Source organism: Mirounga leonina, unplaced genomic scaffold, assembly GCF_011800145.1.
Source record: "Mirounga leonina isolate KUSES-001 unplaced genomic scaffold, KU_Mleo_1.0 Mir_94, whole genome shotgun sequence".
NCBI lineage: Eukaryota > Metazoa > Chordata > Mammalia > Carnivora > Phocidae > Mirounga > Mirounga leonina.
Genome location: NW_023270855.1, coordinates 45904697 through 45917886, shown reverse-complemented (window position 1 = coordinate 45917886; position 13190 = coordinate 45904697). Strand labels below are relative to the sequence as shown.

Below are 13190 nucleotides of genomic sequence, written 5' to 3'. Positions count from 1 at the left end.
GCCACCACCTAAGGTGCTGCTGTGGAATTTAGCACATAGCTGGTGGCTAATAAGTCTTCTTTGACAAAAGCATTCTTCCCACCAGTCCACCAAGCTCGGAGGAAGTCCCCATCTCATAGAAGAGGATACTGAGACTCAGAGAGGCTTCTAGGGGGTGGGTACCCCCGCTTCTCCAGGAGAATCCCCCCCATAAGGGCCTCCCCCTGAAAAGCAGCCCAAGACTCAGCCAACTATGGTCCCTGGAGTGTTTACTCTGCACCCAGGGCGGAAGGGACCAGGCAGGCGGGGGCGGACAAAGTCCGGGGATTATAAAGGCCAGTCCAGCAGCGTCCGGTGTCTCAGTTCAGAGCTCAGCTAGCACTGGCATGCCTGGACAAGGACTGACACCACCACGCGGCTCTCCTATGCTGCTGATGCTGCTGACGTTCTCGTGGCTGCCTTCGGGAGGCGCCCTGTCTCTGGCCCAGGAGCACCTCCCGGTCTTTTCGGGACCCTCAGACGCGCACTCCAGCACGGATGTCTCCAGAGTCCAGGAGTTTCGGAAACGCTACGAGCACCTGCAGACCAGGCTGAGGTTGAACCAAAGCTGGTCTGATTCAAACCCTGACCTCGTCCGTGCAGCTCAAGTCCGGATACTCACTCCAAAGCGTGAGTGAAATCTAAGAGACCTCTGTCCCCTGGGCAGCTACCATCATTTAACCAGTGGTTCTGAGTCATAGGGGCCCAGGACTGTCCCTGAGCCTCAGTTTCCCCATCTGTGAATCGGACAAGAACATCTCCCCTTGGGGCTGATGGGGGAGCTGGTGGCCCGGTTTATGCCGAGACAAGGTGAGGCTTGGCCAAAGTGAGATGTTACAGATCGCAGATGGGGAAACTGAGGCTCAGAGAAGCTAGGGATTCTTTTGAAAACTCACAGAGCCTGGAATTCCCAGAGACAAAGTCAGGTGGCAGGGAGTGGGTGGGTGGGGGGTCCTTGTCCTTGGATGTATGGGGGAGGGCGCGCAATCCAGGAGAAAGGATGCCGGAGAGCGGGGATCAGGCGGAGCAGACAGGAGGAGCAGGCGCAGCGGATGAGAGGAGCGCAGCCTAGCGATAGGTGGAATGTACCCGTACTGGTTCCAAATCTGACACAATCCCTTGACACGGCACTGCTGAAGTCGCACGTGGCATGTGCCTTAGGGAGCGAGGAGATATTTTCTCGCCCATCCACAGAGGATCTAGGGGGAAGAGAGGGCAGGAGGAGATCTGGGCTATGCTGGGAACTGGGAGGGGTTGGGGAAGAGTGTCAGGCCAGGAGGGAGCGCTACTATCTCGCTCTAATCCTACTAGAGCTGTGAGACTCCAGATAATCCTCTTGTCCTCTCTGAGCCTAGTGACCGGTGTCCAGGGCCCTCAAACCCTAGTCCCCACAGTATCTCCAACACCTGTACCAGCCTAGGGATCTGAGAATCCTGAGGATCCAGATATCCTTCATTTCTCAGATATGGAAACCAAGACCCAGAGAGTTGAAAACACAGTAGCTAGCCCCAGCACTTAGTAGGCCTTTAATGAAATGTTTTTGACTGCCACAGGAGGGAGAACCAGTGTTTGGATTTTAGTCCCTCTAAATATCAGGTATACATTAATTCCTGCAAGTTTGTTTTTTTTTTTTTTAAGATTTTATTTATTTGAGAGAGAGAGAGAGCACAAGCAGAGGTGGGGAGGGGCAGAGGGAGATGGAGAAGCAGACTCCTGGCTGGGCAGGGAGCCCGACATGGGGTTGGATCCCAGGACCCTGGCAACATGACCTGAGCAGAAGGCAGAGGCTTAACCGACTGAGCCACTCAGGCGCCCTAATTCCAGCGAGTATTTACTAAGCACCTACTGTATGCCAGACATGGTGGTGACAAAGCAGACAGAAATCCCTGGTGAGGGGATTCAGTAGGGAAGATGAAATGATACGCAATGAAATAAAATAAAATAGGGCAGTGCCTATTTTAGGCAGGGTGGAGGGATACGTAGCCTGCCATGCTGAGATTCAGGGGAATAGTGTGCTTGGAAGAGGAAGCAACTTGTGCAAAGGCCCTGAGGTGCGATGCAGCTTGGCGCGTGGGAGGAAACGGGCTCTCGGCACCTGGCGCACAGTAGCACAGTAGGCATGTGGTTGACTGTTTTCCTCTTTTCCTCAGTGAGACTTGGGCCGGGCGGCCACCTGCACCTGCGCATCGCCCGGGCCGACCTGACTGAGGGGCTCCCCGTATCCTCCCGCCTGCATCGGGCGCTGCTCAAGCTGTCCCCGACGGAGCCGAGCTCGTGGGACGTGACTCGGCCGCTGCAGCGTCAACTCGGCCTTGGAGGTTCCCGGGCGCCCACACTACGCCTGCGACTGTTGCCTCCGTGGGACCGGTTGGGAGCGACGTTGCCTTCTGCACGTCCCCAGCTTGAGCTGCACTGGCGGCCACGCGCGGCCAGGGGGCGCCGCAACGCGCATGCGCACGCCGGGGACGGTTGCCCCCTCGGGGAGGGGCGCTGCTGCCGCCTGCAAAGCCTGCGCGCGTCGCTCGAGGACTTGGGTTGGGCCAACTGGGTGGTGGCGCCTCGCGAGCTAGACGTGCGCATGTGTATTGGCGCGTGCCCAAGTCAGTTCCGATCGGCTAACACGCACGCGCAGATGCAGGCGCGCCTGCACGGCCTGAACCCCGACGCCGCGCCTGCGCCGTGCTGCGTGCCCGCCAGCTATGAGCCGGTGGTGCTCATGCACCAAGACAGTGAGGGTCGCGTGTCGCTTACGCCCTTCGATGACCTCGTGGCCAAGGACTGCCACTGCGTATGAGCGGTCCTAGTCTTTCACTTACGGCTCGTGATCAGAGATCCTTGCCTGTCGAATGGGCTTGTGGGACCTGAGATGCCCGATTCCCACCACTGCTGTCTACCCCGTCCCGCTCAAACCTCTGTATTTATAAGTTTGTATTTATTATTTATTTATTGGGATGATCTCCCTGGGGACTGGAGGGCTAGGGAGGGCTGGTCTGACGGTGTGCACTTATTTAAACTGTGGTAATAAAAATGAAGTTGTCTGACCGGAGCCCCGTGGTGTCCAGGATGAAGCTGTGTGACCCTGGGAAGAACCTTCCCCTCCTTGGCCTCAGTTCTCGCAGGGGACCTGGTATCAGGGTGAGTGGAACCGTTCAGGGAATGCGTGGTGGAGCGTCTGGCATGTCAGGCAATTGGATGGTGCTCATGACACCGATGCACCTCAAGGACAATCCTTCTCTGTGTCTCAGCTTCTCTGTCTCCTTGTGTCTGTTTCTGGGTGGCAGTCTCCCTCCATATCTCATCTCTCAGTATTCCTGTTTCTGTAGTTATATGGCCCTGTCTCTATCACCGCCGTGCGGACTCCTTGCATTGGAGTCACCTTTCCAAACACAGGCAGCCTAGAGTCATGTCCATCTGTAGCCAAGTGTATTGTGTGTGATGTTGCCCCCGACCTAGAAGAGTCCCATCACTTCTTTTGGGGGCACCTCCCTCCAAGGGCCAGGAGGGCCACGCCCTGTGCAGCTAAGGCGACTGGGAGTTCTGGGGCTCTGCCTGCGCTTGGTTTCCACCAGCCCACAAACAACAGCATGGCAGCCATCCCCTCCATCCGCTCGCTCCAGACCACACATGGCCATTACCGGCACCGTCTGGGTTCCATTTCCAGTAACAGCTCCTGCAGAAGTGCAGAGTATCTTGGGGAAGCCATCGCTCACCACCCCGGGTCTCCCCAAGGCTAACCCGGGTCACTGGTGGGCAAGCTTCTTTTTCAGGAAGTCCACTCTCCTGTTCATGACTACAGTGTTGGGAGTCCCCAGAACCCTCAGGATCTCTCCAGGCCTCCAGCGGCCGGATCACCTATGACTTGGCTCTGGAAGCTGTGAGGAAGCAGCTCGGTGGCCAGCCTGGCAAAGCCAACACCCCGCCCCAGTCCTGTGGCCACCCCCAGTCACCAGGCCTCGGGAGGCGCTAGGCTCATCAGAGCCCTTTCCCTCTCCTCCCTTCCCCTCCCCCTAGACTAGGCAGGCTGCAGCAAGCAGAAGCAGTTGGGTTTTCTTATATCAAAACACCAAAAAGGAAGTTGAGAGAACCCCACTCTTTACTATCCACACCACATGCATGCCTCCCTGATACCCTATAATTGTGTGCCTTGCACCAAGTAGAAAATAAACTCCAAGCAGCCAGTTAAAAAAGAAAAAAGAAAAAAAAAAACAGGAGGAAATAAATACGTTGTGAAGAACATTTTTGTGCATATGGCATCTCCCATGTTATATAGTCTTCCTACTTAGGATCTTGGAATCCCTGAGATGTGCCAGGTCCCCCCTTCCCACACCCACCTGCCTGTTCACCCTGAGAATCTCCAAAGGGAAATGTTACAGGGGCCTGGGGGACAGAGTACCTACTTCCAGCAGTGAGTGAGGTGTGTCCCCTGTGAATGCTGCCACCCAGAGGCAGACTTGAATGATTGTAGGTGCCCATGAATGTATTCAGTAAATGCCCTCTTTGTGCCAGGCCTTGATTGGGCACTCAGGACACAGAAGGAACAAGACAGGGGTGCCTGGGTGGCTCAGTCATTAAGCGTCTGCCTTCGGCTCAGGTCATGATCCCAGGGTTCTGGGATCGAGTCTCACATCGGGCTCCCTGCTGGGCGGGAAGCCTGCTTCTCCGTCTCCCACTCCCCCTGCTTGTGTTCTGCTCTCGCTATCTCTCTCTGTCAAATAAATAAATAAAATCTTAATAAAAAAAAGCTCAGTCAAGTGAGGAAGACAAATGAGTACAAAGATACATAATAAGAAAGTGGTGGACTGCAGTATGAATTGTGCTGTGGAGTCAACCCAGGGAGTGCATTAATGAGTGGAGGCAGAGGTGATTTAGACGGTTGGGGGAGGGGGCCTCCCTGAGGAGATGGCATCTGAACTGAAACCTGGAGGAAGAACAGGACTCGGGGGAGAGTTGGGGAATGGGCATTTGAGGAAGTCAGAACAGCAGGTGCAAAGGCCCTGAGGTAGGAACAAGCTCAGTGTTCAGCTGCAAAACTGTTGAAGGTGGGGTCAGAGAGGTGGGTGGGGGCCAGAATCCACCAAATCTCATCGGTGGTGGTGAGGGGTGTGGGTGTGTTTGAAGAGCCATGGGTAGATATGAAGGCGGGGGAGCTGGAGAGGGCTGGGATCTGATTTATGCTGGAGGCGAGGAAGACAGATGATCAGGGGGCAGGGGTGGGCATTTGAACAGTGTCTAGGGTGGGGATGCAGAGGTTCAAGGAAGCTAAAGACCTTTATAGGTGCCCTCTCCCACCCCAGATCATTCCCAAGTGTTGGGGAACCCAAGAGAGCATCAAAGTTAAGCTCAATCCCAGGGTCCCCCAAAGCTAACAGATGCCATATGAGCATCTCCCCAAATATCAGCTGTTGCCTTTGCTGAACATTATTATGCCCGTGTGCCTTTCCATACCTCTAGTTGCTGCTTACCGGGCCGGTCCCCCCACCCAGTATGCGTGTCCTCTCTGCTTCTCAAACACACATCCTTCAAAACCCACTCCAGGTTCCCTTCTTATGAGAGCCTTTTCCAAACTCTTTCATTCATCTCCCTCTGGAGCCCTTGGCCCCATCCCTCCCTCCAGCCCAGGCTTGACCTCTCAGGACTGAGGGTGTCTGTATCCAGCTCTCTCCCCTAGATTGGAGGGTTGGCAGGATCCAGGCTGGGAGCAGCTGATAGGAAACCCAGCGGAGCGGCGCCTGGATGGCTCAGTTGTTAAGCGTCTGCCTTTGGCTCAGGTCATGATCCCAGGGTCCTGGGATCGAGCCCTGCATCAGGCTCCATGCTCAGCGGGAGGTCTGCTTCTCCCTCTCCCACTCCCCCTGCTTGTGTTCCCTCTCTCGCTGTCTCTCTCTCTGTCAAATTTAAATAAATAAAATCTTAAAAAAAAAAAGAGAAAGAAAGAAACCCAGCTGAGGCATGAGTCTGAAAAAACTCTTGAAATACACGGAGCTCTGGGAGTTATTAACTCGGCCTGAGGAGGAACCGAGAAAGGCTTCTCAGTGGAGTGGCATTGAACCTGGCCCTGAAGGACAAGTAAATACATCTCAGCATATTGAAGCTAAAACAGCTGCAGAGACTGTCTAATTGCCTTGTTGTACAGATGGGGGAACTGACGGCCCGTTAACTGCAGAGTCAGGACTTGGACCCATGCCTCCTGACACTCGGACCAGAGTCCTGCACCTGTATTAAGATGTTTAAGAGTGTGGGATGCCTGGGTGGCTCAGTCGGTTAGGCGTCTGCCTTCAGCTCAGGTCATGATCCCAGGGTCCTGGGATCGAGTCCCGCATCGGGCTTTCTGCTCCACGGGGAGCCTGCTTCTCCCTCTGCCTCTGTCTCTCATGAATAAATAAATAAAATCTTAAAAAAAAAAAAAAGATATTTAAGAGTGAGAAAAAGTGGAAGGGGATGGCTTTCTGGGCAAAAGGAGTGGCACGGGCAAATGAAAACTTCAGGAGCGAGGTGGGCTGGGTGGTGAGGAGGCCTAGACCAGAAAGACAGAAGGATGGGAGAGGATAGTGATAGTGAGGGCGGTAGGGCAGAACCACGCAGGCCTCAACCGCCAGGCTGAAGTCCTGGGGGGCAATGGGGAGCCACGGAGGGTGTGTGAGCAGGGGAGGGGCACAGTCCCATTCGTAAGTTATAATGATCCCTCTGGGGCTAGTGTGGGCTGCCCTGGGGGCTGAGCCTGGGTACCAAGTGCCTGGGAACAGGGCCTGAGAGTGACAGAGTGGGGAACAATTTGGGAGTCTCAGAGAATCTGGTCTGGGGAGCTTAGGGAATCCCCACCTCAAGGAACCCACTTGCCCTGGAGCCAGCAGCGTTTATTAAGCACCGCCTGCACACCGACGGGAGGGTGATGACAGCGTTCACAAACTGACCCTCCTGTCCCCATGTCAGGGCCTCTCCTCTTCCCCCTTGCAGCAGCTGAGGGAGCTGAGAAGCAGAGCGGGGGCTGGAGAGGGAGCTGAAGAGCCTCCCAGGGCCCCAGGGATGGTCCTTCCTTGTCCCCATTCCTCAGGTGGGAAGACTGAGGCCAGGGAAGAGCCAGAATGCCCCAAGTAAGTAGAAGGCAGCAGGCTGGAGTTCAGGGCATCAAAGGCTCAGCACCCGGGGATCACGTACTCCTCTTCGTCAAGTGGGGTCTGGTGCATCGACCGCAGGTTGCAGTAGACAGGCTGGGAGGCATGGTCGGGGCCCTCGTAGGTCATGTAGAAGTCGCTGTCCTCTGATGGGTGAGCCCTGTGGAGACAGAGAGACGAGAGGGGAGGGAGCACTCAGGGGGTAGGCATGTCAGCTTGGAGAGGCAAGGAAAGTTCTGGGCGCCTGCGTCCCCTCCTAGTGTTTACATACGAGGAAACTGAGGCACAGGGCCGTGTTCTCCCAGCCGCCCAACTTTCTCTGAGGAAAGGAGGTGGGGGCCAGGGATTCAGGGAAGATTCCATGGATTTCGCATTGTAACGCTTCTGTCCAAGGACCTCAAGCCCATGGTCAAATTGTTTTCTTCCTTAAAGTTGAGGTAATTGCTCATTTTTTACATTAAAGTCTAGACTTCAATTTTTTTAAAAATTTTAAATCTAGACTAATTTTTTCAGTTTCCTCTTGAAAAATCAGAAGTTCTAGTGGCACTAGCCACATGGACACAAGTGGCCAGAGCCAAACCAGTGCCCTTTCAGCTGGGAAATGTTTTTACTAGATTCTCTGAAGCAACAGACTTTGTGGCCTCAATACAGAAATAAATTTCTGAGTCTCAGTTTCTGCATCCATAGAATTGGTCTGGGAGGAGATAGCTTCTCAGCGATGTCTAGCTATGTATGGTGGGCAAGCCCCCCCCTCACTCCCCCCCGCCCCGAAGAACTCTCCTGCCTCTGGAACATTCTAACCCTACTCTGGTTTGAGCAAGTGGTGTCCATCAGTTATTCATGCTTTAGAATGAATCACTCCAAACACATAAATGCTTGTCTAGGGATAGACAGGACTGGGAGTCAGACTCTGCTTTCAGACTCACTGTGTGACCTTGGGCAAGTCACTCCCCTGCCTCCCAGAGCCTCCGTTTGTACAAGTGAAATGTAGGGTGGGAATGACAGATCGCATTCGAAACAATGTTTCTGGTGGAGACTGATCCTGAGGCTTTGGTGACAGCGAGACCGAGGCGAGCCTCACAGCACAAGCTGCCTTAGGGAGTCGAATGCCTGCAACCCCCTCCTGCAGGCCACTTCTGCTTTGGAGCCCTATTTGCATCTGCTTTGCATATTCTCTCATTTCTCACCCACAGCTTCCCACCAGCCTCCCCACTTTGTGGATTCCCCTGCCCACACCGATCCATGACCCTGTTCCATTCCTGCTTGGATTCTCCCAGCCACCTCCAGCCTCAGCTCTGATGTCTTGCCTTCTCAAACCAATTCACAGAAGATTCTCCATTCTCTCCCACCTCTAGGCCTTTGCCCCTGCTGGGGCTGCCCCCTCCATTCCTTTCATTCCCTCATCCAACCTGGAAAAGTTGAACCCATCCATCTAAGTCCAGCCAAATCTAGAGGTGTCAGGGCTTTGTCGGGGGGAGAAGGACACAGTTTTCTGAACATCTCATGTGTCAAAGGGACATGTGGAAAGGGGAGCTGTCCCCATCTTACAGAGACTGAAACAGAGGCTCAGAGATAGCCCTGGGTCACACAGGATCTGAGCCAGGCCACCGACCACTTCTGCAAAGCCCCTATTCTGCCTGGAACACTTGCTTCCTCTCTCCCCATCCTTGGCCACCAGAAACTCAGTTTGCAGGTCACGAAGGAGGAAATTTGTCTCATATACAGGAACTCACTTAATTCTTACCCCAACTCTACGAGGTAGGGGCTGTTATCTCCATTTTACAGATGAGAAAACAGAGGCCCTGAGGTAAATCGACTGGCCCAAGATCACACAGCCTACGAGAGGTGGTGCAGGGATTAGAAACCCGGCCATCTGGCTCCAGAGTCTTGCAGGCAGGCGTGAATCACTCACCCATGTTCGGCCCACTGGTGCCCGGCAGCTGGCTGGCCCACGAACACATTCTCATAGTCGGGGGTGGAGGGTCTGGGCATGGCAGCCGCTGGGGGCTTAGAGCTGAGGCCCCGGCTACTGTATCTCGGCTGCTTGCCGGAGCCAGACGGAGAACCATCCTGGGCAGCCCCTGTTTTGTCCAGGTCCCGGTTACCGACCCTCCGGCGTCCCCGGAGTCTCCAGGCCAGCACTAGGCCAGCAATGGTGAGCCCCAGGATCAGGCTGCCACTGGCCACCAGGGCCCCGATGGTCATCAAGGACAGGCCAGGGGAGCAGCCAGCCTCCAGGAAGGCGGAGACATTGCGCCAGACACCAGTATCTGGGTCTCGGCACTTGAGAGGTGGCTGGCCGGAGCAGTTGTCCTGTCGGACCAGGTGCCAGGGTTTTAGGACACAGTTGCAGTCAGCCTTCAGGTCAAGTTTACAGCTCATGGCCAGCTCCCTGTCCACGCAGGTCAGTGGGTTGTTTGTCACATCTAGGTCCTCCAGCTTTCCCAGGAGTTCAAAGAAGAGCAGTGGTAGCTTTTGAAGACGATTCCCAGACAGGTTAAGGTAGCGCAGGTTCCCGGCCTGCAGAGACTGGTTCTGGGGCAGTCGGAGGAGGCCTTGGCCACTGAAATTCAGGCATATGGCTGTGAACTTTGTGTTCCAGTCCACGATCCCGGAGGACACGTTGCAGGAAAAGACTTGGCTGCCTGGATCCTGCAGCAGCGGCAACAACAGCATCCACGCCAGGGAGCCCCCCATTCAAGCAACCTGGGCAGAGACACCAGAATCCAAGCCCCGACTTTAGCCTGTGATCACCTCACCCTCACTGCTTGTGTTGTATCATCATCATCATCATCATCATCATCATCTCAGAGTGGCCCAGGCTGCTTCTGAAATGGTAAAGCGCAGGCCCTCGCTTGCCGCCCCTCTGGAGGGCTCTGGCTTCTGGCCTCAGCCTCCCCCTCTGGGGATTGGGTACCTGAGTAATCCCGGTGCCTGACGGTCCTGGAAGGCGAGGAGGAGACCCGGCCCAGTCGGCCCCTCCCCTTCTCCCAGTGGAGCCCCTTCGGGTTAAGTCGCCCATTCCCCCCCCAACCCCACCGTCCACCCACCCCCACCACGAATATTTCAGGCGCCCTCATTGGCCAAGATGGGACCATATGCAAAATAAGCGGTTGCCCCGGAAACGGCCTGCCCCGGGCGCCGCTAATTGTTTCTCGCAGAACTGCGGGGTGCTGGGAGTCTTGGGCTGGGGTCGGATGGGGCTGCTGTAAGGAACCCCCTCCAGTCTGGCTTGAGGCTCCTGCCCGGACCCAAGTTCTAGCGCCTCCGTCCTAGCTTTCTGGTCCCACCGCCACGCTTTTGCCTCGGCGGGGTGGAAGGTTCTGGCGCGGGAGGGGCTGCGTGGTGGCTCACCTGGACGTGGGGGCCGAAGTAGTCAGCACCCTCCGCGGATCCGCTGTGGTCCGGGGCGCTCCTCAGGATCTGCACCCAGCGACTCGGGAAGAGGAACTGGTGTCCGGGTGCAATGCTGAGGGGAAGAATAAAGACACAGAGACCCGCCCCCCTGCAAGGCCTCAGGCCCGGGAGTCCCACGGGAGGGGGAGGGGCGACCTGCTTCTCTTTTGCTGGAACCCAGTGACTACATGTCCCCCATTAATACCCTAACTGACCGACTGCTACCTCATCAACTCCCTTCCTGGTGTCAGCTCGGTTGACGCCCAACCCACGTGTTCACTTGTTCATTCAACAAGGGTGACCATGCTGAACTTCCAAAAGGCCTCAGTATGGCCAGGTTCTGGTGAAGCACCCAGTCTTCGGAGAGGACAGAGCTGGACACAGACAGACCCAGTCCAGTGGAGTCAGGTCAGGTCAGAGAGAGGGACAGAATCTTGGAAGGCTTCCTGGAGGAGGAAGCATTAGACTTGGGCCTTCCACACATGAGTAGGGTTTTGCCAAGGATTCCTAAAGCCTGCCTTTGACTCTCCAACCTGCTAGCCTTCCCCACAGACTCAGAGCTCCTGCTCTGGTACAGCGATGCCTCCATGCTGGAAGGGGCTGTGAGGAGGGTTCCCTGGGGAAGGAGACGTTGAGTCTGGGGCTTGGAGGATGAGTCACAGTAGCTGGCAGAAACAAATGCGTGGCAGATTTCAGGCAGAAGTCACAATAGGAGCAGATGCCCTGCAGCTTGAGAAAGCATGGCTGACTGGGACAGTGTGTTTAGGAGTGGAGTGGTTGGAGTGGACAGGCTGAGAGGAGAAACTGGTGGTGTGGGCACGGGGTGAGCAGTCCTGGCTTCAGACACCAGGCTGAGGAGTGGGACATTATTCCCAGGGCCATGGGGAGCCAAGGAATATGTGTGAGCAGTGGAGGGGTACTGTGTTGAAAGATTCCTCCAGAGTGAGCCTGGTGTCTGGAGATGGGGAACCTGGGGAGGAGGCCAGAGTTCCAGAGGAGGAGGGGGGCTTGAGTCAGACCCAAAGGGTAGTAACAAAAGTAGGTTAAGGAGGAGATTAAGGGCTAGGGGAGTGTCTCAGCCTCACCGGGGTCCTGGCATCAGGCAGACCAGGCTCAAATCCATTCCGGACACTGACTCACGGTGCAACTTTAACCACTCTGTGTCTCAGTTTCCACATCTGTAAAATGGGATAAATGCTAAGAGCCCTCTCCTTTTTTTTTTTTTTTTTAAAGATTTTTATTTATTTATTTGACAGAGAGATAGAGAGCGAGCACAAGTAGGCAGAGCGGCAGGCAGAAGGAGAGGAAGAAGCAGGCCCTCTGCCGAGCAGGGAGCCCGATGTGGGGCTCCATCCCAAGACCCTGGGATCATGACCTGAGCCGAAAGCAGCCGCTTAACCGACTGAGCCAGCCAGGCGCCCCTAAGAGCCTTCTCCTTGACTGTGGGAAGCTGAAATTCACTCGCCCATGCTTTCCCCTCTCCTCAAACTCTGCCCCTTTCCATCTAGGAACTCAGAGGAATTGAACAAAGGTTTTGAACTGAGACTTTATAGAAAGGTGCAAGTCGTTGCTTCAACACACCCAAAGGCACTCCCTCCTCACAGAAAAATTGCAAATCACAACTCTGAGGTACCGTTTCCCCTATCTCTGTTTTCCCCTATCAGACTGGTAAAACTTCAAAAGTGTGGGGCGCCTGGGTGGCTCAGATGGTTAAGCGACTGCCTTCGGCTCAGGTCATGATCCCAGAGTCCTGGGATCGAGTCCCTCATCGGGCTCCCTGCTCCTTGGGAGCCCGCTTCTCCCTCTGCCTCTCTCTCTCTGTCTCTCATGAATAAATAAATAAAATCTTTAAAAAAGGGGCGCCTGGGTGGCTCAGTTGGTTAAGCGACTGCCTTCAGCTCAGGTCAAGATCCTGGAGTCCCGGGATCGAGTCCCACGTCGGGCTCCCTGCTCAGCGGGGAGTCTGCCTCTCTCTCTGACTCTCCCCCACTCATGCTCTCTCTCTCATTCTCTCTCTCAAATAAATAAATAAAATCTTAAAAAAAAAATCTTTAAAAAAAACCCTTCAAAAGTGTGATCATGTCCGGTGCTCGCGGGGCTGTGGGGACACTGTGGTGCTGTCCCAGGGGAAGGCCCACTGACACAGGACACCAGAGTAACAAACTCTTGGGCTTGCTGACCCAGCAGCCCACTTCTGGGCTGCTCCTGCATAATTCACATTTACAAAATGAGAAGGGCAGCAGGGGCGTGAACTAACTCGTGAGTGGATAAACAAAATGCGGTGCATCCATACAGCGCGATGTTCCTCAGCCATAAAAAGGAACGAAGCCCTCACACACGCTACATCATGGATGAACTTTGAAAACATGATGCTGAGTGAGAGAAGCCAGACACAAAAGACCACGTAGCCTGTGATTCCATTAGATAGGAAACATCCAGAACAGGCAAATCCATGGAGACAGAAAGCAGACTGGTGGTTGCCAGGGGCTGGGGGTGGGGGGCTGAGGGGGAAGGCCTGCTCATGGGGACGGGGTTTCCATTTGGGACAATGGAAATGTTCTGGAACTAGATGTTGGTGGTCCTTGCAAAACACTAGAAATGGGCGCCCGGGTGGCTCAGTTGGTTAAGCGACTGCCTTCGGCTCAGGTCATGATCCTGGAGTCC

General features: G+C 55.1%; 2 protein-coding genes across 4 annotated transcripts; one reads left to right on the top strand and one right to left on the bottom strand.

The window, feature by feature from the left end:
- Window positions 1-365: 365 nt before the first annotated feature.
- Window positions 366-3062, top strand: GDF15 (growth differentiation factor 15). Its single transcript, XM_034997520.1, has 2 exons — window positions 366-648; window positions 2169-3062. The coding sequence occupies exons 1-2, from the start codon at window positions 366-368 to the stop codon at window positions 2810-2812; spliced, it is 927 nt and encodes a 308-aa protein (XP_034853411.1). The 3' UTR covers window positions 2813-3062.
- A 3795-nt stretch (window positions 3063-6857) lies between these two features.
- Window positions 6858-11044, bottom strand: LRRC25 (leucine rich repeat containing 25). 3 transcript variants are annotated; one of them, XM_034997303.1, is made up of 3 exons: window positions 10409-11044; window positions 9043-9838; window positions 6858-7290 (listed from the first exon to the last, which is right to left on the bottom strand). In XM_034997303.1, exons 2-3 carry the CDS (start codon window positions 9825-9827, stop codon window positions 7152-7154), a joined length of 924 nt encoding a protein of 307 aa, XP_034853194.1. In that variant the 5' UTR covers window positions 9828-9838; window positions 10409-11044; the 3' UTR covers window positions 6858-7151. The 3 variants fall into 3 exon arrangements, with proteins under 3 accessions (XP_034853194.1, XP_034853193.1, XP_034853191.1); XM_034997302.1 differs by having other exon boundaries at window positions 9043-9958; window positions 10485-11044; XM_034997300.1 differs by having other exon boundaries at window positions 9043-9836; window positions 10485-11044.
- Window positions 11045-13190: the final 2146 nt, after the last annotated feature.